We start from the raw sequence: 21,354 nt of genomic DNA on the forward strand, positions 1-21,354 counted from the left end.
CATTTTTATGAAAATCATTTAATCGAAATCCGCTGTATATTGATTATTTTTACTCACTGTTAAGCCCAATTGTCAATATGCTTCACATTACAATATGCTAACAGTACTTTGATGTTAATCAAAATGTTTATAAAAAGTACTTAAAGAGCGAAAGAGAATTAGAGAGGATGAGAGAGAGAGAGAGAGAGAGAGAGAGAGAGAGAGAGAGAGAGAGCGCGAGAGAGAGAGCGCGCCACGGTACTGTGAACCTACGAACTCCATTACCCATGACACAAAGCGTCATCCGGCAGCGACGTTTCCGTACGGTGTCATCAGCCTAGCGTGCGTGGGTTTCACTCTTCAACAAATCCTGCTGAAGTTACAGCGAATAAATCAGAATGACGGTAAATTTAATCTATACTAAGCCGTTTTAATGATTAACACTCATGATCTAGAGTACTGCCTATTTCATAATCTCAAACAACAACAAATGAAATAAACCGGTCCACTGAGCAAGGAGCATGGCTTATCTTTAGCTGCTAGCTTCACGCGAATGTGTCCCTTGTTCAGTGACCCGTATGTTCTTTCAGTTCTGAACGAAAAGTAGGAACAACCGCTCGATCCACACAGTGAGCGAGCTCAATAACGTTTTTAACTTACTTTCTTACAAGTTGGATGAAGTTGGCAGAGTGATATGAGTGAATTTGACAGCTGTCAATCAGAGCACCACTGCTGTTCTGATCTAGACACAAGTCCCAGTACATAGTTGATCAAATGCACCAGTTTTGTTAAACATAATCTGTGACACTGAACTGATCACTAGATGTATATTACTACTTACATATAATGTTAATGTACAGATATCTAATTTACCCAGTATGTAGTAAGGTAATAAGTTAATGATGCTCTGCTGAAATTATATAGATAAATATGTTTATTTTAATATTTTGTATGCAATTTTAATGAACTGATCACAACTGCTCTTAATATTTTGATCTGGGGTTGTGTGTCAACCCAGGAGCGCAAAGGAACAGCAAAACTAGACTTCTTGAGGAAGATCGAGGAGGAGGTTCAACAGAAATGGGAGCAGGACAAGGTTTTTGAGATTGATGCTCCGACCACCTCAGAGGATAACACAGAGTGAGCCTGTTTTGATATATTTCCTGACGTTGTACAGATTAAGTTGATGACTAATTATGTATTCGTATCTGTTTACCCAGGAAGAACAAGTACTTTGTTACGTTTCCTTACCCGTACATGAATGGGAGACTTCACCTTGGACATACGTTCTGCCTGTCAAAGTGTGAGGTGAGTACGAAATCCAATTAAAGAAGATTATAATTTCATATAATTTATGATTCAGCTAAAATCTCCAAATATCCTGTAGTTTGCAATGGGTTACCAGCGGCTGAAAGGAAAGCATTGTCTTTTCCCATTTGGACTTCACTGCACTGGGATGCCCATCAAAGTGAGTAGATTTAAAGTTCTGCGCTTCAGATCTGTACAGGTTCGTCATCCTCTAATATGCTTTCTGTGTAACAGGCATGTGCAGACAAGCTGAAGAGAGAAATGGAGCTGTATGGAAACCCGCCGCAATTCCCTGAGGAAGATGAAGAGGAGGAAGAGCAGAAGAAGTTCAGCGATGAGATCATCATCAAGGACAAGTCAAAGGGCAAGAAGGTAAATGTGTGCTTTGAGGAAACTCAAACCTGAAGGTTGTTGGACTGAATCCCCACAAGGGTTGATCCATGATTAACATCTAATAATTAAAGCTGATGAAGTCAATGTTTTTAAATGTGATGTCACTGGCAGAGCAAAGCTGTGGCGAAGTCTGGAAGCTCCAAGTTCCAGTGGGACATCATGAAATCTCTGGGGCTGCGGGATGAAGAAATCGTGAAGTTTGCTGACGCTGAACATTGGCTGGAATATTTCCCTCCTCTCGCTGTAGAAGACCTGAAGAAGATGGGCCTAAAGGTAGTGAAACAGTAGTTATTCTGGCCGCTACTTTGTAGTTTGGCATTTAAAGTGGCATGATTTGACATTTGTGTCCGTCCATGAAGTTTTTCTCACTAATGTTGTAGGCTGACTGGCGTCGTTCCTTCATCACGACTGATGTAAACCCTTTCTACGACTCTTTTGTGAGGTGGCAGTACATCACTCTGAAAGAGAGAAAAAAGATCAAGTTTGGGAAAAGGTGTGGTAACTAGTGAAATACATTTTTTACATATTAATCAAAAGTTAAATCACAAAGTTCAAAAATCTTTGCACAAATGTAAGACTTCAGCAGAGAAAAGCAAAGTTCTGTACACACGGCACATTATCATCAAAAATGACACCTAAATTGAGATGTTTTATGTAGTGGTCGACCGATATGTGTATTCTGACAGCCGATGCGATATTTTGGAAAGCAGAGGGGCCGATATAAAACTGATATGATTTAGATTTCATTCAGAGATTTGTGTAAACTGTATAAATTCGTATTTGCTTAATGCTGATGGCAAACAAGAAAGTATTATAATCTTTGCCTTTCTATTACTAATAGGTCTAAAATAAAGCAATCCTTATAATACTTTCTCTATACATGAATTCCTTTTATCTGATTATTAGACAGACTTCTATCCATATCAGACAGAACTGTTAATGACGATGAACAAGAGAGCGAGTGTGAGCACACAAATAAAAGTAAAAAAGTTCTGCCTCAAACACATCGGCCAAGCAGAAAAACTTATCGGCCGATGCAGATAAAAAAGAAGCCAAATATCGGCCGATATATCGTCCTTGGCAATATATCGGTCGACCACTAGTTTTATGCAAGTTATTTTTAGGTTGTCTCAAAAAAAAAAAAAAAAAAAAAAAAAAACTTTCATGCAACATTATGGGAATATTATCTTATGTTCGTAAATAAAATTCAAAAAGGTTCTTAGAGCATAATTATTTACCCAAACAGGGGTCAGGAACCAAAAACTAACGTTAGGTGAACATTCTCCATTATTTTGTTATTATTATTATCATTATTTAAATTTTAAGAATTTACAAACTTGTGTTGAACGTTTCTGTTCATATTAATGTTTTAAAAACTATTGGTCAGTTAGTTAATTATCAGCCGGAGCTTCCACCGAGGTTATTGATGTCTGCACAAATTTACACAATGACTTATTAGACCATTTAAAACCATACTTTCTTATTTATTTATTTTTTAAGTATTTAACACTTCTCAGACATATCTACTTTAACATATTCATAAAAAATAAATGTTTAACTTTATCTTTTAACTTATTTAATAATTGTAACTTATTTTACTCTTCCAGGTACACTATTTACTCTCCCAAAGATGGCCAGCCCTGCATGGACCATGACAGACAGACAGGAGAGGTGGGCACTGTCTTTAATGAACTCATTCTTTTCAGGCTGTTGTTTGTATCTTTAATAATGTTCTTTGTCGCAGGGAGTTGGGCCTCAAGAGTACACCCTGATTAAAATGAAGATCGTGGAACCTTTCCCAGCAAAGCTGAGGTACAATTCATAATAATATGATATTGAATAATTGTCAGCTTCGTGTACTCTAAAATATGTCATGCTATGAACTAGAGCTGCACGATTAATCGTTAAAAGATCGCGATCTCGATTCAGACACCCTCTCAATCTCATTTCTAATTGACAACGATTCCCCGAATCTGTTAAACCTTTGACAAAGTCTTACCGGATCATTCAAATCCGTGCTCGCACTGCCACTGACACAGAGAGAGCTCTTACCATGTTTGGTTAAAAAAACATCTTCACAAACGGTCTTTTCAACTACACAGTAATATTTCTGTCTTACAGTCATTCATATTATCACAGAAATACTGGGATTAAGTTTATAGTTCAGTTTATATAGACAGCATTGATGTCTATATTGTAGCTATCAAAATAGAGCAAATCCCCTTTTGAAAGTTCTGCGCTTCAAATAACGTTCGTGTCAAATGCATTGCTTTGCCACTAGGTGGAGACAAGTGTCTTAAATCTATTTGTTAATGAATTAAATTTTTTATTCAAGAGAATCGTTCAAAAACGCTGATTCATCCAGTAATGAAACAAGTGATGTAGGTTTATGAGTGAGTCGTTGAATCAGTGATTTAAACAACTCTTGCATCATTCTAATATAAAAAATTGGGGTTTTAAATATATTATATATACACTACCAGTCAAAAGTTTTTGAACTATAAGATGTGTAATGTTTTTTTTTTAAAGAAGTCTCTTCTGCTCACCAAACCTGCATTTATTTGATCCAAAGTACAGCAAAACCAGTAAAATTTTGAAATATTTTTACAATTTAAAATAACTGCTTTCTACTTGAAGGTATTTTAAAGTGTAATTTATTCCTGTGATGCACAGCTGAATTTTTAGCATCATTACTCCAGTTTTCAGTGTCACATGATCTTCAGAAATCATTTTAATATCCTGATTTGCTGTTCCAAAAACCTTTATTATTATTAATATTATGTTGAAAACAGATGAGTAGATTTTTTCAGGTTTCTTTGATAGAAAATTCAGAAGAACAAACTTTGTGAAATAGAAATCTTTTGTTATAAATGTCTTTGTCACACTTGATCAATTTAAAGAATCCTTGCAAATAAAAGCATTAATTTATATACTTGTGATATTGATAATAGTAGTAATAATAATAATAATAAAAAAAAGTTTCCTGAGCAGCAATTCAACATATTAGAATGATTTCTGAAGATCATGTGACACTGAAGTCTGGAGGAATGATGCTGAAAATACAGCTGTGCATCACAGAAATAAATGACATTTTAAAATATATTCCAATAGAAAGCAGTTTTTTTTTTAAACTGTAAAAATGTATCACAACATTACTACCTTTACTGTATTTTGGATAAAATAAATGTAGGCTTGGTGAGCAGAAGATAATTATAAAAAATATATATATGTCTTACCGACTTGTAGTATATATTAAATTGTTTAATAATTCAATCAGATTAATTAGACCCTTTCAAATAGACTGCAGCAATAATATTTTGTCACACATAATTTTATTTAGTTCAGAATCATAGGAGAATCGTGATCTCTATATGAGACCAAAAAAATCGTGATTCTCAATTTATCCAGAATCGTGCAGCCCTACTATGAACATGGTATTTGTAAGTCATTTAGTTTGAACTCCGTTTAAAGAAGGTTTTTGTTTTCTAACTGTTTACAGTGGCCTTAAAGGCAAGAATGTTTTTCTGGTGGCTGCGACTCTGAGGCCTGAAACCATGTTTGGTCAGACGAATTGTTGGATTCGGCCAGATATGAAGTACATTATATTTGAGACGGCCAGCGGTGAGCTGTTCATCAGCACACAGCGGTCAGCCAGGAACATGTCCTACCAGGGCTTTACCAAAGAGAACGGAGTGGTTCCTGTCATCATGAACATCAGGGGCCAGGTTTGTGTCTTTATTCCCCCTATGTGTGTGTATTTATTTATTCATTCATTTGGAGGTGAAATGTAACATTTTTATGACATGAAAGTGTGATTTGTTTGATTAATTAAAACGATTAATTGCGATTAATACGTTTTTGTTTGCATAATATATATGTATTTGTGCTGTGTTTATTTATTATGTAAATGCACACAAATGCATGTATATATTTCAGAAAAATATGTTATGTTTATATATTAAATATATTTATTTATAACAGAAATTATATGAATATAAATATAGACGTAAGTATTTTTTAAATGTATACTGTGTGTGTGTGTGTGTGTGTGTGTGTTTATATATACATAATTAAATATACACAGATATATTATTGCACACACATATTATGCAAAAAAAAAAATATTTATACGATTAATCGCGATTAATCGGTCGACAGCACTAATTATAAAATAACAGTACATTTTACATTTAATTGTATTATTTTATAAAAAAAAAAAAGATTAACTACAAAAAGTCATAATTTTAATCTTGACAATGCAATGCGTGTTGTACCAAACTTATGACAAGTATTTTCAGTACTTTTTGCGAAATTACACAATTTAACTCACAAACTGAATCAAGTTTATGCACACACTGACTGCTCCTTCACAGACTCACTCCCTCTCCCATTTTTTTTCAGGATATCCTCGGCTGTGCATTGAACGCCCCCCTCACCTCATACAAGACCATTTATGCCCTGCCAATGCTCACCATTAAAGAAGACAAAGGTACCCGACACCAGCCCGCAGTATCGTCGCATCACATTACCCCTGCACAGACAAGATGCTTCTCTCAACGGGCCCCAGGGCAATGCTGCATGCTTTTAACAGCCAAACTGAAAGCAGCGTTACTCATTGTGGAGTACAGTGAAGCCAGGAGAAATGGAATATGGAAATGTCCGTAATGGATGTTCTTTTTCTTATACCCTGGGTCCTGTTTTCACCCCGAAAGGGCCGTCTCCAAATTGATATGTCAGAAATTGCAATATCGATCACTGGTTGTCTGACTGTGGGGAAAAATTTTGTTTTTGCAAAACATGTGAGGTGGAGCATTTCAAGTAAGTAACCTTATTATGGAGTTTGCTGAAATCTAATTTGTCCTCAAAGGAACTGGAGTCGTCACCAGTGTTCCGTCAGATGCTCCTGATGATATCGCCGCTCTGAGGGACATTAAAAAGAAACAGGTGCTGTATTTGCTTTATGGCATTTCATTTTGGTTTCCAGATTTAGTTCCTTCAATGAGGAAATTCCCAGAGAAATAACTGTAGTTCAGATAAGATGAATGTTCCTGATACAAAAATGCCTTAAAGTTTTTTTTGTTGTTGTTTTTTTTTAGGCTTTGAGAGAGAAGTATGGAATTCAGGATTATATGGTTCTACCGTTTGAGCCGGTAAGAAGATTTTTTTAAAGACCTCACCCAAGGCTCAGCTATGAGAAAAGTCCAGTGGTGACTTGAGAGCGTTCCTAGGCTGCATTTAATATTAATTATATTTTGTGTTTAAAGTTAGAATAAATATTAACAATACAGGTACTGCAGTACTTCCATACTGTGGAGTAGGGCTGCACAGTTTGGGGGAAAAATTACATTTTAAATTTAAAGTTATTATTATTTTATTTATTTTTTTCTGACTAATAAATAAAAACATGCCATGCTTGTCCAACAGCAACATTGATATTAACAGTACGCAAAATAAATGGACAAAGTCTAAAGTTTTTATTTAGAGAACATAAATCACAAGGGAACCTATCAACTTAATATTATCATTTATTTAATTTTTTTAATTGTTAAAATTAGTTTTTAAATATTACTTTAATGCATAATTGGGAAAGTAGCAAACAAATCAGTAAAGACAAAAGTGGCTATAATTTATTTGCCTTCATAGCCATCAAGTCTGGGTTTGCAATGTAAAGTAGTGCATAAGCTATTGACAACTTTTGGTCTTGCTGTGCCTGGCAGATTACATCATGGATGGAGTTATTTTTCCAAACATCCTAGATTCTGTGTATCTGAAGTGGCTTATGGTTTTCTGTTCTACCAGGTACCCATCATTGATATTCCAGGTTATGGGAACCTGTCGGCTCCTCTGGTTTGTGATGAACTAAAGATCCAAAGCCAGAATGACAGAGAGAAGCTGGCTGAGGCCAAAGAGAAGGTCTACCTCAAGGGCTTTTATGAGGGGGTAAGATAATCTGAACACCAACATCACTTCATTCTAATAGATGAATGCATATAGGGCCACTTCATGAAATATTCTTGTTTTAGATGCTGAATTCGGTGGTTGGAGTACTGTGTGTTTGCTTTAGATATCTGCTAAATGACAGTTTATTCCTACATGTGATGATCTGAACAACTTTACTGAACTTTGTTTTGCCAGATCATGTTAGTGGAGGGTTTCAAGGGACAGAAGGTTCAGGATGTTAAGAAGCCCATTCAGAAGATGATGGTGGAGAAGGTTGGTGGACCATATGTAATACATGACATAAAATAATAGTCAGAACTTGTTTTAAATGGCCCATATCATAGGACAATATAGACCTCATACTCAACAAAAAACACCCCAGTATTATTAAGGGGCCCAAACTGACCTGAAATGAAATATGATTCTGATTGTAGCATTGTAAATTATTTTCCATTCCTACCATTTTGTTAGGGTGAGGCGATGATCTACATGGAGCCGGAGAAGCAGGTGTTATCTCGTTCTGCAGACGAGTGTGTTGTGGCATTGTGTGATCAATGGTCAGTGCAGAAAACATTCTCATACAGATGCTACATATTATTTTATCTCAGAATGCGTGATAATATCCACTACCATCTTGTAGTATATTCACTTCCTCTTCATTCAAATCATGCCCTGTGCCTATGATCTTGTGGGATTTTAGTCATTTTTTGTTGTGGTAATGACTTGCCTTGAGGCGTCCCTGATCGATTTGACTTGTCAGACAGTGACTGGGCTCTCTATCTGTCAGGTATCTGGATTATGGCAATGAGGAATGGAAAAAACAAGCCTCGGGTGTCCTGGAGGCTCTTGAGACGTAAGTCTCACACTTTGTGGCATTGGGAGATAACAGTGGAAATTGTCAAGTTGCTGTGTGGCACTGTTATTACTAGAGAGGCTGTATGAATGCGTGAATTCTGACTGTATGCTTTGCTCTTCAGGTTTTGTGACGAAACCAGGAAGAACTTTGAAGCAACATTGGCTTGGCTTCAGGAACATGCCTGCTCCAGATCGTATGGGCTAGGTTAGACCGGCTTATCTGTGTGTCACTGTAGTTAACAAGCTTTGTTGCCAGCTGTACCGGCATCCTTTTGGATTTTTCTTTGGAAATAAATTGCTTGTAATAGTTAGGCAAACTGCACAAAGTTTTCTTTGCACACATCCATTTGAAATCACCTCAGATTGCCGCCTTTGTGTGAAGCTTATCTTAATCAAAGTGGTTTTGTAAGGACTAGGCCCATCTATATTTCTTTTGTAATACTCTTATTCCTCACTCCTCCCTTGCCCCCAAACCACTCAGCGATACCATCAGCAATTTTCATTCTATTCCTTAGAGAGTACCTTTGATTTTTGACTTCTTTTATGTGTTGGTTCCCATAGGAACCCGGTTGCCATGGGATGAACAATGGCTCATTGAGTCCCTGTCAGACTCCACCATCTATATGGCTTACTACACCGTGGCACATCTCCTCCAGGGAGGGGTCCTCAACGGACAAGGACTCTCACCACTGGGAATCAGGTATTATTTGCTTTTCCAGAAAAAGTAGGACAGTTAAAAAATGCAAAACGATGTGAATTCTAGAATAAACAAGACAATTCTAATTACCAAATTTACATAATGCAAAGAGCAGTGAGAGATTTTCTCTCTTTTGTTGTTTGATTAACATGAATGACAGACGGCAGGAATATTAGACTTCTGTCACTTTAAGAGCTGCCGGATCCAGTATACTGTTACACATGCAGGGTTTCCCATATATTGATTTACTTGTGGCGGCCCTCCACAACATCCACTGCCTCCTGCCATCAGCTTCCGCTTCTCACATACACAAGTGTGACTTTAGCACTATATTTAGCACCTCTTGAAGTGCTTTGAACAGCTAGTCATGCACTATATTAAGTCTGCCCCCCCCCCCTCCCTGGACCCCTTCCAGTTTGATGCCATCACCACTGCCCTCCACTCAGCATTCACACATCTACATAGAAAAGAGACTCATACATCAAAATGCTATTCATAGACTTCAGTTTAGCATTCAACACAATCATCCCACAACAGCTCATTCACAAACTGATCCAGCTGGGGCTCAACACTTCTCTGTGCAACTGGCTGTTGGACTTTCTGACTGGAAGACCCCAGGCAGTACGGGTCGGCAGCAACACATCCAGCATCATCACACTGAACACTGGGGCCCCCCAAGGATGTGTGCTGAGCCCCCTCCTCTTCACTTTGCTGACCACGACTTCACAACGTCACACAGCTCCAACATTGTATTCGTCAATAAAATGAAAAGTTTTTATTTTATTTTATTTTTTATCTGATTAATCAAAAAATAATCGGCCAACTAATCGATTATCAAAATAATCATTTGTTGCAGCTCTACTCACTACCTCTTCAGTCAGTTTAAATAAAGAACTGCTTTCTGAGATTTAATTAGTCACTTTAATCAGACTGAATAAGCTTAATATAGGGAAAATATTTAATTTAAAATGAATTTAACAAGTCAAATTTACATGTACCGTAATATCTGATTGCATTTAACAACCCCACAGTGTTCGGATGATAAAGAATCCAACAAATATATAATGGAAAATATGCTAGTAAATTCAGTAAAAATAGACAAGTGAGAATTGAAAGATAAAGCTTATGTAAAATGTGTCAGAAATGTGAATCAAATTGAGAACAAAAATAACAAGGGAAATGTCGTTACTAACCATCTGAATATACTGCCACACATGTTCATTATTACTATTAATCCACAAAAAAAGTGATTCAGAAAAACACATTTCCTCCCATTAGAGCCGAGCAGATGACGAGGGAGGTGTGGGATTACATCTTCTTCAAAACAACACCTTTCCCAAAGACGGACATCCCAAAGGAGAAGCTGCAGAAGCTCAGGAGGGAGTTTGAGTTCTGGTACCCTGTAGACGTGAGAGTATCAGGGAAAGACCTGGTGCCAAACCACCTCTCCTATTACCTCTACAATCATGTAGCCATGTGGCCCAATGACAGGTACACTGCACTGTACTTCTTTACAAAAAAAAAAATGCATGTTTTACATTAACCAGAAAAGAGAAAGTAATACTCTAGTTGTAATGTAGCTGTTTATTTTCAATTTGTCACCCTGATGGATATTTGCATTGCTACATATTTTAACGCTGTTTGTTTTTTTGTTTTTTTTTTCATGATAGTGGCAAATGGCCAAAAGCAGTACGTGCCAATGGTCATCTTTTGCTAAACTCTGAAAAGGTGAGATGATATTCGTCTTCTGTCTGTCTTGTTAGGAAAGACATGCGCTGAGGTTGTGTTAACCTTAGCTACAGTGCAATAAATTGAGCTCCTGTGTAACTGGAGGACCACGTATTTACGAATATCTTTAACAAAAAGTCCATAAATTACCATACTATTATAGTATTTATTAAAATTTTGATTTAGCCTCTATTTTATATTTTCAACTTTTGTTTTAAGTTTTAGTAATATGTGCTTTTATTGTTTTGCTAATTTTTATTTCAGTTTTAGTAATTTTAGTGCTTAAATTTATTTTATTTTAGTTTAGCTGACAAGGTAAGTTTTCTCTGTGGTATTTCAGTTAACAAAATAGTTTAAGTTTGTTCTTCTGTATTTATGAACACATTGTGGATGGTCCTCTTCAGTCATCTAATTAGATGTTTATACCCACCAGATGTCCAAATCCACTGGCAACTTTCTCACTTTGAGTCAAGCCATTTCCAAGTTTTCAGCAGATGGTAAGTCCTCCCTAAATAGCGGCTCATTTGAAGGCCAAACACTTCACATGCGGTCAGACACCTACTGCAGCAGGAGTAGGTTCAAGCCCTATGCATGTAAAGTCTAACTTTGTGATCCCCTCAAAGAGGATATGTCTTTTTTATGTGACCTATAATGTAGAATTATGAATGTGAATGCCATAAACCTCCTTAAACCCTTGCCAACCTTGTCTCTCGGTCTGTATCGTAGGGATGCGTCTGGCTCTGGCTGATGCTGGGGACACGGTGGAGGATGCTAACTTCGTCGAGGCCATGGCAGATGCAGGAATATTGCGTCTCTTTACATGGGTGGAGTGGGTGAAAGAGATGATCGCCAATCAGAACAACCTGAGGACCGGACCAGCGGACTCGTTTAATGACCGAGTGTTTATTAGGTAACATGGTGCTGAGAGAAGTGTGAAACAAAAAAACATTAAAAATTGTTTCCATTCAGTAATATAGTGAATTTATTATATTGTAGTATAATAACAATAATAAAAGTGCTTTGTTAAGAAGAGGAAAATGAAATAAGTAGGGTTAAAAAAAAGAGAAAGAAAATAAAATAGGATTAGGATTTTGAAAAAAAAAAAATGCTTTCATTCAGAAAAGGACATTTATCATTTTACTGAAGATTTATGTTTCAAATAAATGCTGTTCTTTTGAACTTTCCATTAATCCTGGAAAAAAAAAAGATGTCGTTTCTATAAAATATTAAGTAGCACACTGTTTTCAACATTGATAATAATAAGAAATGTTTCTTGAGCAGCAAATCAGCATATTAGAATGATTTCTGAAGATCATTTGACACTGAAGACAGGAGTAAAGATGCTGAAAATACAGCTTTGCCATCACTGGAATAAATTACATTTTAAGATCAAATCAAAAAGAAAATGGCTCTTTAAGCTATTTTACTCTACTTTTTGTTAAATAAATAAAACCTTGTAGAGCTTCTTGTAAAACATTTTTAAAAAAGTCTTACCGACCGCAAACCTTTGTAACAGTAGTGTATATGAAGAGTTTGGTTTCAAAATCTATACATTTTGATTAATTTGAGCAAAAATGTGTTTTCTTTACCAAGAAAGTGGCAAGATGAAAACCACTTTCAAACTTTCACATAACATCTTTAGGTTATAATAACACTAAAAATTTTAAAAAGGCATTTATCGCTTTTTGAAACCAAATTGTTCACATATAGAAGATCCATCCAACCATCCCTAACTTATTAGCATTTTGGACTGCAAAATTAAGGCATGGTTTTAATCTGTAAAAGGGTGTTTATTTGTATGTATTTATTTATTTCCACCTGATTATCTGTCTGTCTGCAGTGAAATGAATTCCAGCATCATTAAAACAGAGCAGCACTTTGAGAGAATGATGTTCAAAGAGGCATTGAAGAGCGGTTTCTTTGAGTTCCAGGTAACGCATAGACAATTAAATTCACCATCCTTCATCTGTTGGCTAAATAATTGTAGAGTGAAGTCATATGGAGTGATTATATTAACATTAGTAATATTAATTATAAAGAACAGTAACCCATCACATTATTTCAGGAGATTGCATGCGTCATTCCATGATATGTCAGGAAATTTTCAACAGTGTAATCTGAAGTTATGTATAACACCAAGTTCTTGATTCTTTGAAGGCAGCCAAGGATAAATACAGGGAGCTGGCCATCGAGGGCATGCACAGGGATCTTGTGTTCCAGTTTATCGAGAACCAGACTCTCCTGCTGGCTCCCATCTGCCCACACCTGTGTGAACACACCTGGTCCCTGCTGGGGAAGGTGAGACCCCCCTACGCTGAAGGACAGGTTTCCACTAAGGCATTGCCTGCTTACTCTTAAACCATAACATTTCACAGCCAATCATACTATTGAGGAACTAAATAGCATTCTCCACATATACAGTACACCTTGGTTTTCCAGTTGTTTGTTTCAAAGGCACAAATCCTAAGGTGTATGCAACAGTACAATCATGCAACAGTGTCATACTTTTGACAATATTGTGAATTTACATAGTTAATTATAGTAAAAAAAATACATCCTTAATAGCTAGTTTAAATTACCATTATTTTGGGGGATTTATTTTTTCCAGAATATAAATAAGGGATGTTTCAAAGAAATATGGATCATATTTAGTGAAAGCTTTATTTAGAATAGAATTGCATCTGTTGTATATCCATTCTTGCATTGTTTCGTCTACTCAATTTTAAAATTTTAATTTAAATTCCTTGAAGATTCTATTTCTTTAAATAGCTAATAACAACTAGCTGACTTTTTAATTTTTTTATTTAGTAAAAGCAGAAAAACTAATCTTTAACTGACCTGCACAGTTAACACTTGATTTTCTCTTCTTACAGAGCAGTTCTATAATGAAGGCTCGCTGGCCTACAGCTGGTCCAGTGGATGAGATCTTGATTCGATCCTCACAGTATTTGATGGACACTGCCCATGACCTCCGTCTTCGCCTGAAAGCTTACACACAACCAGCCAAGGGCAAGGTATGGACTGACCACACTTTTATGAGTTTTGAAATATGTCTAAATTTAATTGGCAGAACAAAAACCCAATTTAAAATAAAACATTGTCTTCAGGAAGATGGAATGAAAGTGCTAAAATGCTAACTTTTTTTCTGGGTGTAGCCTACAGAAATACATCATCCCTCATCTAGGGCTGAGACAATAAATCGAAGCCAAATCGACTCGTGAATCGATCCTGAGATCTTCCGAATGCATCGCGATTCTCTCTGGAATCGATTCTGAGCTTAGGTTTTAACTGCAGATCTAATCTACTTGTTATCCACACACTCAAATGCTCAACTGTTTTTATGAAACAAGATTAATATAAACTAGGAGTGCACGATATTGGATTTTTGACAATATCCGATATCCCGATATTTTTCTACTCATTTTTGCTAACAAAACCAGGTCTCTTCTGAGCAAAGATTATAAACAAATAATGTTTAATTACGGTTAGGTTTAAACCAAAATGTATTTGTTAGAAATAAATAATTAATGAAGTTATTTTATGATGAGAGTACACTGAAAGCTGAATATAACTATAAATCAACTGCATTTTTTTCTCTGACAAATGCAGTGATAACAAACATTTTATTTGAAGATTAAAATTTTTTTTATGTAGTCTAAAGCAAAACAGTTGTAAAAACTTTTAAAATCTTTTATAGGTCCTTGTATTTAAGTTTTCATAATCCCTTTGAAAGATAAAAATTAAAAAAATCATATCGTATTGCAGAGGAAAATTATATTGCGATAATTACGTTATCGTTTTATCGCTCAGCCCTGAAGTGTCATATTGAAATATTGACAAGTGCCATCGTTTGCTTGCTTTCGCTGGGCAGCCAATCACAGTAATATCTCATGACAGCGCAGATGACATTTCAACATGTTGAATCAGTTGTAAAGTCAACGGCGATAACAGACTCTCAAAGATTGTCCGGTCGTCAGTATATTGTGTAACAGTCTTTAGGGTCACTCTAAACTTCAGGAACTGCTTCTCCTAGAGGCCTAAATTTGCTATGTTTGCCCATTTCTGTCAAACCATTTGTTCTAAAATCATCTTTCTGGTGACTCTTTTAATAGTGCGCAAGTCGCAGCATATCTGCACGGTTGTGGTTGGTCCTGTAATTGCTGCTTGCAGCTATATTTATAATAATTATGATAATAATACACAATTTTAATGGTTCGGATGTATCTCTATGGTGAGAATTCACAAAACGTTGCACTCAGAAAAGGTCAGTGGCTAGTTTCTTGCCTTGAATGCATGGTTGCATAGCAACTAGTGTTAAATATGATGTTCTAAACCTCAACCATGCTACCTCAACATTAAAGTTTCAGTGATTTATGAAGATTTTCGGTTAGGTTACTTCATGGTAGCTACACATTAGGGTTGTACTTGAAATTAGTAGCACCATTCATACATTCCTTGTAGCATTAAGCTATTAGACAGAGCCTTCAGACCCCAGCAGTCCAGCATGCTGCTCAAGCCCACCCAAACATAGTTGACATTAAGACTGAAGCAGGTCGACAGCTGTCATGTAGAGTGAGTTCAGCGCTGTCCCAGACCTCCCCTGACAGAAGAGTGGTGCATTATCCCTCGCTTTTAACATGGGACGCTTTCCCTACAGTCTGTTTCTACCAATGCTGATGCTTATGTAAGCGTTATGAGTCCAGGCTCGGAGGAGGGAGGCTTTTCTCAGTCCTGTTGTTAGGTCCATGTGGTAATGGATGTCGCTTTGAATAAGGAGTTGTTGTGCTGATGCGTTTTAGAAGGTTTTAGACTGTGAAGGAAACTGTACTGTTGGTAACTGGATATAAACATAAGAATCTAATACTGGATATATAGGTGAGGCTAGGGTTAAATGTATAGATTTAAAGTATACTTAAAAAACTTAGCTTATAAAATAAAGTAAGTTTATATAGTTAAATAGTTTATAAGCTCTGAGTAAAGGTGTCAAGATTTTGTATCAGTAGTAGTCATAGTAATAATAATGTATGACTACACATTTATGTAGAAATTAAAAAAAAAAATTGTTAATATCAGAGATACATTCATAGATATAAAGTATATTTTGAAAACATTTTCGAAATAAAATAATAAATATAAAAATATAAAATAAAAAATATAAATCTGAAAATAATAGTAATAATTGTTGTTGTTATTATTTTTTATAATAATAATAATACATATATCACTACCACCTTATGTATATATATATATATATATATATATATATATATATATATATATATATATATATATATATATAAAGATAGATAAATAGGGATAGATTTACAATTATATAATTAAAGTACATGTACATTATGAAATTGAATAAGTTTAAAAATTTTCTGAACTCTTGAGGGGAAAAAAAAAAATATTGCTTTCTCCAGTCCAGCTAAGATTTCATATGTAGCAGCAGTAGTGACTATTATACTAACAATATACTATTATATAATATATAATAAGAACTAGGGGTGGGACGATACAGGTACCTCACGATTCAATTCTGTGGCGATATGTGGTCCACGATATGATAATATCACGATTCGCGATATCTATGATATTCAATATATTGGAAGAAATTTCATCAACGATATATCACGATATATGTGGCTGAAAAGAAAAAGAAGGAATAAGGAAATTTTATGCATTTATTAATGCCAACATTTCCAACATTGTGCAAAGAAATATGCATTTGCATAATAACTCACTGCCTCCTGGTCTTAAATGTTAACACTGTACATCTAGACAGATAAAAGTGCATGAACATTACAAAACAACATGAACATTAACATGTGTAAACCATAATACTGAAACGTCAGTAGTAAGTTACTGTTAACAGTGGACACATCAAGGCATATTCTTCTTGAGGAACGTTTAGCAGACCGGAGCTCACCCTCCACTTTGGCTCTGGTATCTGCATACAATGCAGGGATGACTTTGTCTGTAAAGTGCCGACGACTCGGTATCTCGTATCTCGGTTCCAGTGTTGTCAACATTCTGCAAAATCCATCATTCTCGACCACGCTGTAAGGGCGAAGGTCCTTGCAAATAAATTCGGCGATGGACTTAGTGATACTCTGTGCCCTCTGCGACCCAAAGGGGAGCTTTGCTTTGAACCAGTAGTGATTGTCGGCTGACTTGGTTTGCCCTCATTATCACCTGAGAGTAGTTCACCGTTATAGCAACGAGGTGCATTTGCAGATTCGTAGTGTTGCTGTTATATTTTATCTTTGCAAAGCAGTTCATGCAGATTGCATAGACTTTATCCAGTGCCTTTCCGTCGACTGTCTCATAAAACCCGAAGTGTCTCCACACTTTAGAGTGGAAACTAGCCGGTGGGTCTTTGATTAGTTTTTTATTGTTTTCCGCCATTCTTCTCGCTTCTCTTTTTTTCTGCAATTCTCTGTTGTTGTTAGTTAACTTGTGTTCTTCACCGGCTGCTGTTTTACCCCTATTTACTGGAACAGCGCCCCCCGCAAACAGAATGATAGATATTGGGTAGTGACAGTGACACTGACAACGGGTAAATTAATCATTTTGTGTTGTAATAAAATATCGATATTGGGCGTTAGTGTATCGATTATTTATTGCGACAGAGAGCACAACAATATATTGCAATATCGATTTTTTTTCCCACCCCTAATAAGAACAGTTGTTTAGTTTATAGAATTCTTTACATTAAAAATAACATTTTATAATGTTCCCACACTTATACCATCTCATTTCTATTTTTAAGTTTTGCTTTCCTTTGTCTGTCACAGAAGGGAGACAACAAACCTCCAGCTAAGCCCACACACTGCACCATCTACGTAGCAAAGACCTACCCACCGTGGCAGCACAGCGCCCTCTCTCTGCTGGGCAAATATTACAAGGTAGAAACACCCTAATCACACATCTCATATCAAAGTGAACAAAGTGAGACAACCTTAATAGGGCAGGTTTCATGAATCGATTTGCTGATTTCAATTTTTTTTAAGTGCAACATTTGATCAACTAATTCTGTAAAATATACCTGTCGTTTGATACATTACTATGATATTAAAGGTTCAAATGAACAATAAAGTTCAAATTCAATTTCTCTGGCACTACTTGGAATGTCATTTTTGAATTCTGAGTGTTGAGGTTTGATAGGCTGTCAGTCAAACAGCAGTTCTTTTCCATTGTCATTTCTAGAGCAACAATGGAGCTCTACCTGACAATAAGGTCATCGCCATGGAGCTGGGTGCCATGCCGGAGCTGAAGAAATACATGAAGAGAGTGATGCCCTTTGTAGCCATGATAAAGGTACAAGAGTTTGGTCCTTCAGTACGATCTTATAAAAACTGGGTCTTATTTTTATGAGCATGGTTAAAGGCTGTGTTCACAATCGCTTAATCATGAGTAATGGCATCCAAAATAAAAGGATTTTGTGTGCATAATTATGTGTGTGTGTACTGTGTATATTTATTATATAAACACACACATTCATGTATACATTTAAGAAAAATTTTATTTTTCCATATTGAATATATATATATATATATATATAAACCTCTACATGTAAATATTTTTTTTATATATCAAAATGAATGGTTCTTGAGCCCTGAATCAGCATATTCAAATAGTTTCAGATTTTTGTCTCACTGAAGACTGGATTTCAGTAATGCAAACTATATAAATAAATAATACATGTTTAGGTGTTAGTTGAATTGCTTGCAATATTATTAAATGAAATGAAATCATTTATATGCATTTAAATTGGTTCTGTTTCTCTCCTGGTGTTTCCAGGACAACCTAGAGAAAAGCGGGCCCAGGGTTCTTGATCTAGAGCTGGAGTTTGATGAGAGTGCTGTCCTGCTGGAGAACATCGTTTATTTGACTAATTCCCTCGAGGTAATCGCACATAACTACTTGAAAAGTGTTCAGTTCTACAAACCCAAAGAACAAGAAAACAAGAAAGACCCTAAAGTTGGTAACACAATTGACTATGTATGGCTTAAATAATATCCCTGCTCTTATTGTACATGACTCATCATCAATACACAATACTGTAAAGAAATTTTTTTTATTAATAAATGCAATTAAATTAAATAAAGCAACACAGTCAAACCAAGCCGATCATTTTCATTTGAATATTAAATGCATACTCTAAAATGCATAGCAAAGGTGTCTTTTTCCCCTCTCATTTTAGCCATTTCTCTTTTGTGATCACCGAGCCGCTGCGCTGAAAGCACTGTTATTAGCTGACTCTTGGTCTGATCTCTCTGTTGGTTGTTTCAGTTAATAGTTAAATGGTAACCGGTGTCATTCCCTCCCTCTCCTCCATCAGCTGGATCAGATAGACGTTGTGTTCGCCTCCGAAGCGGATGACAAAGTGAAGGAGGACTGTTGCCCTGGGAAACCGTTCTGTGTGTTCAGATCCGAGGTGATGATGAGAGCCCACCGAGACCCTGTCATAGCTGCTGCACCATCTATTGCTTCATCTGGCCTGTGCTGCATGCAGCTCGAGACAGACTCATTTTAGAAACCTGCTGCGCATTGCTAACGCTTCTGTGGTGTAGTGTACAGCATTCGGTCAGGCAGAAAAGATTTTCTTATTGTGTGTCATCGCTAGGCTTTTGGAAATATGATGAAATGTTTTTATGCAGGATTTGATATGCAATTTTCCCACAACCAAGGAGGAAATATTAAAGATTTTTTAAATTGTGCTATCCAGACATGGAAGTGTAATAGAATAAAATTAATTAATTAATTAAATTTTTTTTTTTTCTTACATACATGTATATATGTATATATATATGTATGTGTATGTGTGTGTGTATATATGTATATGTATGTGTATGTGTGTGTATATACATACATATACACATGTATGTGTGTGTGTGTGTGTGTGTGTATATATATATATATATATATATATATATATATATATATATATATATATATATATATATATATATACACAGTACAGACCAAAAGTTTGGACACACCTTCTCATTCAAAGAGTTTTCTTTATTTTCATGACTATGAAAATTGTAGATTCACACTGAAGGCATCAAAACTATGAATTAACACATGTGGAATTATATATGGAATTATATACATAACAAAAAAGTGTGAAACAACTGAAAATATGTCATATTGTAGGTTCTTCAAGGTAGCCACCTTTTGCTTTGATTACTGCTTTGCACACTCTTGGCATTCTCTTGATGAGCTTCAAGAGGTAGTCACCTGAAATGGTCTTCCAACAGTCTTGAAGGAGTTCCCCGAGAGATGCTTAGCACTTGTTGGCCCTTTTGTCTTCTGTCTGCGGTCCAGCTCACCCCTAAACCATCTCGATTGGGTTCAGGTCCGGTGACTGTGGAGGCCAGGTCATCTGGCGCAGCACCCCATCACTCTCCTTCTTGGTCAAATAGCCCTTGATGCCTTCAGTGTGACTTTACAATTTTCATAGTCATGAAAATAAAGAAAACTCTTTGAATGAGAAGGTGTGTCCAAACTTTTGGTTTGTACTGTATATATATATATATATATGTATATGTGTGTGTATATATGTATATAGGAATTTAAATTTGTATTTTAAATCCGTATTAATCTAATTATATCTAATAATCGTAGACCACTGAAAATGTCTTGGTCAGATGGTTTGGGGAATCCTGTGTCTCATGCTCAGTGTGATGAAGCTGTGACCTCTGTTTCTCCTGTAGTCTGGAGTGTTAGTGTCACTGGTGAACCCTCAGCCAGCCAGCGGTCTGTTCTCCACCAGGATTGACATCCGACAGGGAGACAGCAAAGACAGCGTCATCCGCAGACTGTCCCGTGTCAACAGAGGCATCAAGGGTAAACATTACTTGCATTTATTTGAGCAAAGTTGAAACTGTTACAAGGTTTTCACAAAATATTGAATTCAAGCCAAGTATCCAAATACTTTGATGCCGCTGCATGCTGATGTTGGCATTGTTTTTAAATAACGCTGGTGTGAAATGTGTAGATTTATCCAAAGTGAAGCTGATGCGTTTCGAGGACCCAGTCCTCGGACCTCGGAGAATCCCAGTTTTGGGGAAGGAAGAGGAGGGTAAGATCCCCATCTCAAACAGTTCAGTCTTCCACATCGACCTGCAAGAAAACAAAGTTCATATGAGTGATAACGGCCTGAAAATGGACATCGGGGACACTTTAATATACCTGGTTCAGTGATATCTGAGATTTTGTTGTTTTGTTGTTTTTTTTACCCCCCCCTGTACTGTATACTCCATTCATACATGTACATGGCATTGGAAATATTCATACTTTGTGTAAATGTGACATTTCATGGTCTTATTGTACTTTCAGAATGTTTAAACCAGTCCTGGTTTTTACTAGTTTTAAATCCATCCACTGTTTTAAATAGTTTGAATACAGCTACAGTCGTCCAATTGAGGATGTTATCTTTTCACTGT

General features: G+C 36.1%; 1 protein-coding gene across 1 annotated transcript; it reads left to right on the forward strand.

The window, feature by feature from the left end:
- Positions 1-236: 236 nt before the first annotated feature.
- On the forward strand, positions 237-21,148 carry LOC132117491 (leucine--tRNA ligase, cytoplasmic-like). Its single transcript, XM_059526813.1, has 32 exons — positions 237-383; positions 998-1,119; positions 1,200-1,287; positions 1,367-1,447; positions 1,522-1,659; positions 1,792-1,953; positions 2,061-2,173; positions 3,288-3,351; positions 3,425-3,492; positions 5,180-5,405; positions 6,082-6,169; positions 6,548-6,624; positions 6,777-6,830; positions 7,480-7,620; positions 7,816-7,893; positions 8,092-8,177; positions 8,408-8,473; positions 8,598-8,680; positions 9,037-9,175; positions 10,451-10,663; positions 10,843-10,900; positions 11,334-11,397; positions 11,627-11,810; positions 12,741-12,831; positions 13,058-13,198; positions 13,774-13,914; positions 17,698-17,808; positions 18,110-18,220; positions 18,704-18,808; positions 19,245-19,340; positions 20,623-20,755; positions 20,907-21,148. Exons 1-32 carry the CDS (start codon positions 378-380, stop codon positions 21,110-21,112), a joined length of 3,534 nt encoding a protein of 1,177 aa, XP_059382796.1. The 5' UTR covers positions 237-377; the 3' UTR covers positions 21,113-21,148.
- Positions 21,149-21,354: the final 206 nt, after the last annotated feature.

This window comes from Carassius carassius, chromosome 36 (genome assembly GCF_963082965.1).
Source record: "Carassius carassius chromosome 36, fCarCar2.1, whole genome shotgun sequence".
Taxonomy (NCBI): Eukaryota; Metazoa; Chordata; class Actinopteri; order Cypriniformes; family Cyprinidae; genus Carassius; species Carassius carassius.